General features: G+C 41.9%; 2 protein-coding genes across 2 annotated transcripts in view; both read right to left on the reverse strand.

The window, feature by feature from the left end:
* LOC134177136 (uncharacterized) overlaps positions 1–4,474 on the reverse strand; it is a 16,529-nt gene extending 12,055 nt beyond the window's left edge. Inside the window, exons 1-6 of the mRNA XM_062643907.1 lie at positions 4,381–4,474; positions 2,672–2,986; positions 1,625–1,994; positions 1,328–1,566; positions 1,228–1,257; positions 760–1,152 (exon numbers count right to left, since the gene is read on the reverse strand). Coding sequence (XP_062499891.1) covers positions 760–1,152; positions 1,228–1,257; positions 1,328–1,566; positions 1,625–1,994; positions 2,672–2,986; positions 4,381–4,462 — 1,429 coding nt within the window. The 5' untranslated portion in view covers positions 4,463–4,474. The remainder of the gene's footprint in view (positions 1–759; positions 1,153–1,227; positions 1,258–1,327; positions 1,567–1,624; positions 1,995–2,671; positions 2,987–4,380) is intronic.
* Positions 4,475–6,902: 2,428 nt separating this feature from the next.
* Positions 6,903–11,099, reverse strand: LOC134196915 (mucin-2-like). The gene is made up of 5 exons (XM_062666140.1): positions 11,007–11,099; positions 8,380–9,430; positions 7,874–8,121; positions 7,670–7,804; positions 6,903–7,604 (listed from the first exon to the last, which is right to left on the reverse strand). Exons 1-5 carry the CDS (start codon positions 11,086–11,088, stop codon positions 6,964–6,966), a joined length of 2,157 nt encoding a protein of 718 aa, XP_062522124.1. The 5' UTR covers positions 11,089–11,099; the 3' UTR covers positions 6,903–6,963.

The following is an 11,099-nucleotide window of genomic DNA, read 5'->3' on the forward strand; positions in this document are numbered from 1 at the left end:
GTACTGTTGACAAAAGTAATAGGAGAAGGAGTAGGCGGAACGTAAATGTTATAGCTGGGACTTTACGGTCTGGATTGCGTAGCTTCTATTTAACCGCAGCCAGCAGGGTGAAGGCTATACTAGCGGTTTTGGTCCCTCCTCCGCGTGAAATGTCCGGTGGACCGAAGCTGCTAGCGGATTTGGTACCGGGGACTTGTGGGAGATCAAATTCGTTGTTACACCGGCATTTCGTGATGGTTGGTCTTTCGCTGTTGGCATGTAGGTATGCATATACATGCGTGTGTGCATGCTGGAATAAATCATACACGCACGCACGGACGCGCACACAGACACACACAGACACACACAGACACAAACACACACACACACACACACACACACACACACACACACACACACACACACACACTTCATAATGGAATGCAGATTAACTGATATTGGTAATTGAGGTTTACTGGTTGTTTGTGTCTTGATTAATTTTAGAGAGGTGCGTATGTGCATAGAGATGAACTGTTTGTTATATGCCAATTTTGTTATATCTTTTATCCATACAGTTGACACTACAGTAACATAAGCAAAGACTAGTTGACACTACAGTAACGTAAAGCAAAGGCAACGACAACTGTTTAGCAACACAGGCTACATGCAGCAGCTAGTCTATTGTCCACTAACTGTCTTTCTTGTGTGTCCACACTTAAGGTTATTCCACAATTTCAGTGGGTGAAAAATCACCATGAATGATAAATGTTTGCTCTTAAAATTGTGGAGGGTAAAACGTCTGTTGAAGTTGCGGTTGCCACGGTCTGTCTTGAGCATAAGCATTATAGGGAGGAGGATGATTAGAGTCAAAACCTTGAAACTGATTGTGAGGAGTGTATTGAGAATAACTGTTGGGACATGGAGGGAGACCACACCCAGGCGGTGGAATCTGAACCTGTGGTGCCGACGGTTGTGGTGGTGCCGACGGTGCTGGTGGGGAAGAGGCCAATTCCGATCCTGGATTTGTTTCTCCGGCTATAAATCTTTCATTTGCCGACGACACATTTTCAGAGCGACGATGCTTGCGACGCTTTAAGACAAAGTAGACGATAATACAAATGATGGCTACCACTAGAGGACCGGCTATTCCCGCAGCAATTGCTACAACATTGACTATATATACAACAAGAAACTGAGGATATTACAAGGCACTCACAACTGATAACCATTGTGATGAACTGATCAAACCTGAACTGGAAGAATCTTCTTGATGATTCACTAAAACGAAATTTGTGTCAGTTGTTTGGTGTCTGCGTATATTGTCTACATGCACGCAGAGTAAACATACCACAGACGACTCCCGCGTCTAGCTCGACTAAACAGTCTCCAGACTCTTCATTAATAAGTAGGCATTGGGTCAATGATCGTTCGCTTCCAGAACAGATGACATGAAGCGGAAGGGGGTGAGCGGATGCAGCAGCAGTAAAGTAGGTTGTCTTGTTTGCCTTGTCGAAGCCAAGTTGATGGCACACCACATTTGCTTCATCTTTAGTCCAAAGAGTGCCACACACAGAGCCCCATCTGCCACTAGAAACAAAGCAATTTGTATGGAGAAAATTCATGTCTGCATATAGAAAAAACTTACTTATGAAATATTTCAACTCGTCCTTCATTGTGTGAACTGCCTCCAACAAGTCGAACATTACCTAACACATATTTAATAGGCTGTTCTGTTGATGTGTGCCACCACCACCATGATTTAGTAGGTTGTTCTGTTGTTGTGTGCCACCACCACCATGCTGTAGTAGGTTGTTCTGTTGTTGTGTGCCACCACCACCATGCTGTAGTAGGTTGTTCTGTTGTTGTGAACCACCACCACCATGATTTAGAAGGCTGTTCTTTTGTTGGTCTTCTTGTCGTTTGAGCTGTAAACCTTCTTTGACGTAATGCTTTACCATTTAATGGAAAACTAGCTGGAACTGTAAACGATGTATTTGCAGATGTCAGTTTTTTTTCTAACACAGACAAAGACAATTTATTAATTCTAGTGCAAAGGGTGCGTCGGTAAGAACTGGCGAGAAGCTATCAATATTTCTGCTGGAGCATTTTTAGATTTTGTTGGGCAAAGTCTCCAAACTATAAGTCAACAATTTGTTTATTAATTAACGAATCAAGACCTGGCAAAGGCATAAGATAATGCCGTGCATTTATATGTAGGAGAGTAGTGGCTACACCAATTCTGAGTGGCAAGGCCACTCAGGTGCATGAGCTTGCGATGGTTAGCTCTGACTGTGCGAAGCAAACCCACTCGATGTTTGGCCAGTGTGCTATCTGTTGTTTTGCCTCTGCAGTTTTACATATGTACAAGCAGTATTGAAATGAAACTATTAAGAAATAGTGCAGGCGGCAGCTGGCATCGAATAGGTGTAGAAACCGGAGCCATTTGGGGCATAGCCTCTAATCAATTTCCTTCCTCACTGCATTATTCTCAAATGCAATACAGCATAATATGTCACACAAGATTGTAATTTTTGGCTCCCTCAAACCTCAAATACTTCCTATGCCTACGTTTATGCATTGGCTAGTGTATTCCCAGAGGGTCTCCTTGCCGAACTTTTGATGTCTACTTGTACATAGAAAGTTTGTCTTTGAAAATTGTGTTTACGAATGTGTAGTTTAACAAGAATCTTACCGCATTCAACTCCAGCATCTTGACTGTGGTTGCAATTGTGGGTGTGGCTATTCCATTGGGAAGACTTGCAGTGTTGAAGTTTGGTCTCACTGCCAAGACACTGAACATTGGTCATCTTTATGGTACCTGATCCCTGCCCATAGTATGCAGATGAACGAGCAGCTACAGCACCAGAGTATCCTAACTGACGACAAACAACAGCTGCATCGTCCATATCCCACTCATCATCACAAACAGTTCCCCACGTTACACCATCATAGATCTCCACTCTTCCTGCATATTCAACACTGCTTCGAAGGCGAATAATTTGAGCTTCTAGAGAAATGAAGAAAAATTAGAGAAACGGCTAGAGATAGAGATCAACAACACGTGATGATAATCCACCTATAGGTTTGCTGGTTCAATTTGAAAAAGAGTCCAAATTGTAGCCCCAACGGTGACTTTGGGCCACAAATGTTGACCTTAATATCACTTCTCAATTATTGATACTAAATTTATTGTATTCATTTATTGCATAAATTGGTACTAAAGAACTGCTGTAGAATACAGAATAGTCAAATAATCTATGCCACTATGCTAGTTGCAACCAACTAAAGAAACGATATCTTACTCAGTTTTTCAAAAATGTTTCTGTTGGTTTCTTATCAGAGATAATAAATAATTGAGAGAAGTTCTTTAATATTCTATCCAGATAATGCCTTGCTGTGCTTTTTTTTAAACTAGACACTGCCTTTACAAAGTGTGGAGCAAGACTTGCAGTAAAGCAGCAGTGTCAATTTTGCTCATTTCCAGTTGCAAGCACGTGCATTCTTCCGATTGTAAGGGAAGTCCACCAAGGATGTCATGGAATGAGTATGGTATGAACTGTCAGTCTTTGCACTACAACTCTCGTTCAATTAATCAGCTTGTGTGGAAATAACCTGCACATCTATCATCACAATTCTCCTGCCAACAGGTGCCAATAAGTACGTACATGATATTTCTCCAAAAACCAGTCAAGCTCTGAAACCTTGTCAATCTGGGGTCAAATTTGCCCTATCCTACTACAATGGAAACGGCAACCCTGGCTTACGTACACACGTACAATATTTTAACTAACTACCGCGGATGATATGTACATCTCGCAGCATGCAGAATAACACAAAAGTAAGTAAATGGTAAAACATCTGAGAGCTGCATGCGCGAGCATGCAACTACAAAAAGGTAATTTGGCACTGAATCCTTGTGATATGGATCAAGTCACTGCTGAGAAGACAGACAGCAAGATTTAAACAAGATAATTTTACTTGTTTAGTCGAGGCCGAGTTGGGTGTGTTCGTTTTTATGCGTAGGGAGTTGAGTGCGTAGGGAGTTGAGTGCGTAGGCTGATATACCGAGCTGACATTCCCTATCGCCATGAGTCGCTCCGTACGTTTCGCTAACTGGCAATAACTATTGAGCACTCCGGGACCAGATACGTTATTATCGGGCTTATACGTGAAGTTGAACGAAAGCTGTTGTTTGCAGGAGGAGCTTATAGCGTGAAAGTAAAATAAACGTCGTGCATGCAGCCACCACGCCCTAAGTTGTGACATTCTGAATGCAAACAAAACGTATGACTGCGCTCGTGAACGTGCCAGCATGAACTGCTGATTTAGACCTTTTAAAGGGTCTAGAGGTCCTGTGCGTGCACCCAAACATACATATCTATATTAGTTAGTTATAGTTACCTGTCGCTTGTCTCAGGCTTTGACTGCATGTACAGAAAGATATGAGACAGAGCGCTAGCGAGCAGAGACAACGGAAATCCATGCTTGCCAATTCCCGGATAAGTAAACAAATATATTAATAACTGCTCTACCCTAGACTTTATATCTGTGTATAGTTGTAATAGAGGCTATAGCCACGTCCATAGAAAACAATGGCGTTGCCATTTCTTGCACAAGGATTTTGCTTGCATGTCTACGTAGAATGAACCTTTTGCACTTCCACAATCGACAGAATGAATTTTGCGGGGGTTACCGAGTGGAGAGGAGATTCCGAGGCCACTAGAAACATTATACTCACTGTTCTATATCCACCTATCCTACTAAGGCTATAGACCAGAATTTGTATGAGTATAGGTATTATACCTTGCTGAAAATTTTACGCGAGAGTCTCTCTCTACTGTTACGTTCATGAATGATAATATCTGCATTCCTATGAATCAGCTCTGTAGGCATAATCAAGCGTCCAACAAACCCATTATTTTCATCTATTTTATTTATTGTGCTAACACTACATTTCGGAATTTTTGTAAAACTTATTTACATATACGCAGGATTGATTATGAATGGATTGCTACATCTGCATCAAAGAAAGGACATTTTTATTCTTGGTAAATCCAAATTTCTTATTGGATTTGGAACCAACTGCATTAATTGATGTTTTTATAAATAATTTACTATAACTTGCTTACAGTTAAAGAATGGCCAAAGTCTTAACTGTCTTTCACTTGAATTAGCAACTGTCAGTCTACTTAGTGATGAGAATACTGTGATCGACAAGATGGAAACATTCATTCAAGGTGAGTAAAATTGCTAACAACAATCAACAGTTTATTTAGCAGATAATGAATTTATGAACACAATTATTTATTTAAAATTATAAAACTTTGAAAATTTTTATATCGAATTTATGAAAATAGAGATATTGAAAGCATGATAGCATAATTGGCAAATTAATGACTAGATAATGATTATGGCATTTATGGATAGAGTTATCTGTTCTAAGGTTTGTGGAGTTAAGAGCATGCTAAACCACCTGCTGTCACGTTCAGAAATTTTGTAATCTACTCGGCTCTTAGTTTCTAAAATAATGTTAATACAGTACAGTTAAAGGGGAAGTCCAACCAAAAATTAACTTAACTTGTATGAGTAGATCTTACCAAGACAAATCGATCGGTATACGTTACTCCGTTATCTTCGCTTTTGTGTACGAGAACGAGCGATGTTTCTGTGATGTGAAACGCCCACGCGCCTGCTTCGCGCTTCCTGGTCGATTAAGCTCCGCCTACTGAGAACGAATAAATGCGTCTACGGATGACTGATACGGATATATCGAGAATGACGAATGTGAATGCGAAGATATTATGAAGATCTGCCTTCTTGCCGTCAGTGGTTCCTCTCTAAAGTAAAATGGTGTCGGTAGAGCTGTTTCCCCGCCAGACTTTGAAGCAGAATTCCTCAATACCACGGCTTACCTAGAGAACGCGCTTGTGCTTGAGTATTTGCTTATCCTTGTTCTTTTAATATCCAAAGAGAAACGTTCAGCGCGCCGTCTGGCGTGTGCTACAGAGGACGTTCCTATTTTCACATCCGGTCTGTCACTTTCTTTTGCCGCTGATTGGTAGAAGGTTACAATCCCGGATGTAAAAATAGGCTTATCCTCTGTAGCTCACGTCAAACGGTGCGCTGTACGTTTCTCTTTGGATATTAAAAGAACAAGGATAAACAAATACTCAAGCACAAGTGCGTTCTCTAGGTAAGCCCTGGTATGGAGGAATTCTGCTTCAAAGTCTGGTGGGGAAACAACTCTACCGACACCATTTTACTTTAGAGAGGAACCACCGACGGCAAGAAGGCAGATCTTTATAGTATCTTTGCATTCACATTCGTCATTCTCGATACATCCGTAGCAGTCATCCGTAGACACATTTATTCGTTCTCAGTGGGCGGAGCTTAATCGACCAGGAAGCGCGAAGCAGGCGTGTGGGCGTTGCACATCACAGAAACATCGCTCGTTCTCGTTTACAAAAGCGAAGATAACGGAGTAACTTATACCGATCGATTTGTCTTCGTAAGATCTACTCATACAAGTTAAGTTCATTTCTGTTGGACTTCCCCTATAATATACAGGAAATGCCAACAGTGTATTTATCAAAGCCTTCATGTTTAGTCTTCTGTGCAATATCTTGGGATTTAAATTGTCACTATCCTATAGAAAACATATGACACAACTGTTTCATTATCTCTAAGGTAGATGGATTGATGAAGCTTTTGAGGTAATGGTTTGTATCCAGGATTGAGGGAAAATACTCGTATAAGTGTAATAGAAATAGTAATTATTGTTAGATGCTGATGGTACCTTGTAATTATATTTTCTATTTATACAGCTGACACTTACACATATAGAACATGGACAACGACAAGTTTCAAATTATTTGACAACACACAAGTTATAGCAGCTTCCTGCATATATGTAACGCTTTTTTGATGTTCATTTAGCTTTACAGCAACACTCAAGTTTGTTACAAAGTCTTGCTTAGTGATTGATCAGTTATTGATGAATGATTGCTCTTGAAATGGTGGGGGGAAAACTATCGGTTGCTGTTGCAGTGAGCCTGGCCTGTCTTGAGCGTAAGCATAATAAGCACGAGGTTGATTAGAGTCATGACGTTCTGGACAATAACTGCTATAGATATCAAGGGATGGGTCAAGACCATGACTTTGAGTCTGAATTGATGATGCTGACTGTGCCAGTGGCATCTGAAATGGTGCTGCTGACTGAGTTGGTGGAATCTGAGCTGATGGTACTGACTGCATTGGTGGAATCTGAAATGATGGTTCTGCTTGCGTCTGTGGAATCTGAAAGAATGGTCGTGACTGTGTTGGTGGAATCTGAAACGATGGTCGTGACTGTGTCGGTGGAATCGGAGCTGCTGGTTCTGACTGTGTCGGTGGAGTCTGAGATGATGGTGCTGAGTGTACTGCTGGAATTTGTAGTGATGGTTCTGACTGTGCAGGCGGACAAACTGCCAATTCGAATTGTGGGTTCGTGGTACTCGCTGAACAGGCTTCAACATTCAGAGATCGGCGTTGCCTTAGATGCCGACATATGAAAGAACCGATTGCAACAATTAGACTGATTCCTACTAGAGGAACGATACCTCCCACGACAATTACTACAATGTTAACTATGAGCAAAAACCGTGAATATTAAGGAGCACATAGGTTGATAATTGTGATTAACTAATCAAACCTGAGGTAGAAGATGCTGTGGAATCTCCTGTTTGGTCTCCTATATTGACTCTTGTGTTGTCACCAAAATGGCCTCCTGTGCCGTCTCCAACATGGATTTCTGTGCCGTCTCCTGTGTTTTCTTTTTCATTACTCACTAAAGAACAATATATTGTGTCAATTTTTGCATTTGCATATTATATTATGCGTGCGGTGCCATTCATACCACAGACTACACCCACGTCTTGCCCGGAACATGTTTCAGTGTTCGAAATAGTATATATGCATTGGCTTAATGAGTTTTCGTCTCCGTTGCAGTTGAAATTGCTGAACCATGTTAATGGAGCAGGCCGAAAGGGGCTGAAGTATGCTGGTGTCCTTAAAGTGTCTGCCTTGTCGAAGCCAAGTTCATGGCAAACCACGTTTGCCGCATTGACATTCCAGAAATCGCTGCACACAGAGCTCCATCTGTTCCTAGAAAGAAAACGATAGCAATGTTTAATGCAGACATTGCTTGTCCGACGTAATGTCGACATAGAGCAGTGACTAACAAGAGGCACTTTAGCTAACATCAATTAATTAGTTATTTTTCAATATTTATTATAAAGAACACTGACTTTTAGAGATAATCTCAAACAGCACTACAAAGTGATCTTGGTACTTGTAATGTAGCTACATGTACTGTATATATGTACAGTATACATGTACACCTGTAGTATACAATTTCCTTACTTATAAAGTATCTCAACTAGTCCTTCGTTGGTAGAAATTCCTCCAAAAAGTCGAACAGTGCCCTTCTCATATCTAGGTTGTTCTGTTTTTGCCACATTTCTCGGATTTTCTGTTTTCTCCACATGTCTAGGTTGTTTGGTTGTGGGGCCCCGCCGTGATGGTGCACTAGTAATTGACTGTACTCTTTTTGTTGGCATCCACCGGAATGTAGTAGGCTGTTCTGTTGTCGTGGACCGCTTGTTCGATGTTGTCTCCACATGTCTAGGTTGTTTGGTTGTGGGGCCCCGCCGTGATGGTGCAGTAGTAATTGACTGTGCTCTTTTTGTTGGCATCCATCGGAATGTAGTAGGCTGTTCTGTTGTCGTGGATCGCTTGTTCGATGTTGTACTAGTAGTTGATTGAGGAGTGGACTGTGCCTTTGTAGAAGGCCACAACCGTGATGCAGTAGGTTTTGTAGTTGTGGGTGACCACCTTAATGGTGTACTAGTACTTGACTGAGGAGTGGACTGCGTATTTGTTGTGAGCCACGTTCGTGACGCACTGGGCTCTACTGTTGTTGTCTGTGACCACAAAAGTGTACTAGTAGTTGACGGAGGAGTGGTCTGCGTATTTATTGTGAGCCACCTTCGTGACACAGTAGGCTCTGGTTCTGTTGTTGTATGAAACCACCAGTAGGGTGCAGTAGTTGACTGAGGAATCAACTGTGTCTCGGTTGTGAACCACAGTCTTGATGCCGAAGGCTCTTCTGTTGTTGTCTGTGACGACCAGAATAGTGTACTATTAGTTGACTGAAGAGTGGATTGTGCTCCTGTTGTCGGCCACCATCGTGTAGTCGGCTCTTCTGTCGTGTTAGGCGACGACGACGATAATATATTAGATGAGTGAAGAGTGGACTGTGCCTTTGTGGAAGGCCACGACGATGATATACTTGGCTGTTCTGTGTTTGTGAATCTTCGCCGACGCAGCCGACGCAGCCGACGCAAGAGTCTAACATTTATACGAAAGGCAGTTAAGGTTGCAGATGATGTGTTTGTAGACGCCGGTTCTTTTTCTATAAACCACATAAGAAAACAATTTTATTGACGAACTTAGTATGAAGGGCGAGTTACCAAGAAGTACCCGGAAGTTTTAAATTATCTAAATATGAGTGGCAAATAACTGCAGATTACACACTACTACGTTGTGACCATTGGAACAGCAGAAGACAAAGTCAATTTGTATTACAAGAGCGTTTAGCTTCAATTCTTGTATTAGAGACAAGGCCTCTGGATTACAGATCAACAATCTCGTTATGTAACGAGAAAGAGCCACATGATAAGAGGAACACGAGCATGCACGTGTGCGAGCACTGGTTACGCATTTTTCATATAGCAAAGTCATGAGATATAGAATTAACTTAGTGAAGCCTACAGCTTTAGCCTTCCTGGGTGCAAGAGCAAACTCGTTTGATTTTCGATTATTACCATATTTCTGTGCATGCACATTTACAACTATTAAGTGCCAATGAGAAGCTGCAGAGAACAATTTGCAAAGCACACGTGCAGACATCGTCTGTGGCAACTAGCGTATTGGGCAAGGACAGATGGACAATATTTGTAAAGTGTTTCTGTGTAATCTAGTATGCCTGCTTCGGAGAATGCGTTAAATATACTCTGTGTGTGTGTGTGTGTGTGTGTGTGTGTGTGTGTGTGTGTGTGTGTGTGTGTGTGTGTGTGTGTGTGTATGTATGTATATGTGTGCGTGTCTGCACGCGCGCATGCTTATATCTTCTTGGACAACTACGCGCACGTGGTTAGATTGTTTCTAAAGACTACCAGTTATTGCTCTGCCTGGACAGTTGGTTCTCGAGAAAAGTGCCAATAGACGGGATATGCCACGCGACATGCAATACGGGCTTTACGCACGAACGGTTATCTGCTATAGGGCACAACCCTGTAGACTGCAAGTGCCTGTGGGCGTGATAGCTGCATGGTCATGCTCTTGTAGTGATAAGTTCCATTACTTTAAGTCGATTGCTGTTTATGTTTTCGCTCTATTTGTCGTATCTTTCACATGCACACTCTGCGGCTTTCAAACGCAAGTCATTGGCGTTTCAAACAACAACACGTGATGAGCATCCACTTACACACTTTAACCCACGCTGACATATAGATCGAGGGAGACAACAAAGTGTAGGATTTAACCAAGACGTATACGTATACTTGTCTAGCCGAGGTCGATTTGGATGTGTTTGACCTCATGCAGAGAAAGTTGTGTAGGCTGGTACAACTGTATGCACGATTCTATAAATAGACTTCCTGTATCGCCGTGAGTCGTTTACTATAGTGTACTTCTAGGCCGACTTGCAATAATTAGTGACGCCCCAATACGTTGGTATCGTGAAGTTGGACGAAAAACGGCCTACAATATCATAGCCTTTGAAGACTTTTGTATCGAACCGCCGTCCACGCCCCTAAACTGTGACGTACTATCGTCTATTCGTGCTCAGTGGTAACGAAACATCTGTTACAGTAGTAGTTGTAACTTGCATGATACTTTGCAGTCTGTACATAAATTAATTTTTTGATTTTAGATCTCGCGCGTGCATGCACGTGAAACAACTCTAGTGTGTCTTTAGCTAAGCTTACCTGTTGATTGTGTCGGGGTTTGACTGCTTGTACAGAAGTATATGAGGCAGAGAAGTAGCGAGCTGAGATGGCCGAGATTCATGGCTTGCCGAC

This window comes from Corticium candelabrum, chromosome 1, assembly GCF_963422355.1.
Source record: "Corticium candelabrum chromosome 1, ooCorCand1.1, whole genome shotgun sequence".
Lineage (NCBI taxonomy): Eukaryota > Metazoa > Porifera > Homoscleromorpha > Homosclerophorida > Plakinidae > Corticium > Corticium candelabrum.

What these genes read in the sequence shown, in the direction of transcription:
- LOC134196915 (XM_062666140.1), bottom strand. Translation starts at nt 11,088, where the DNA reads ATGAATCTCGGCCATCTCAGCTCGCTACTTCTCTGCCTCATATACTTC. An exon ending in AGACGTGGGTGTAGTCTGTG is followed by an intron (nt 7,805 to 7,873) that starts GTATGAATGGCA and finishes ATTGTTCTTTAG; the next exon opens with TGAGTAATGAAAAAGAAAAC. An exon ending in CACAGCATCTTCTACCTCAG is followed by an intron (nt 7,605 to 7,669) that starts GTTTGATTAGTT and finishes TTTTGCTCATAG; the next exon opens with TTAACATTGTAGTAATTGTC.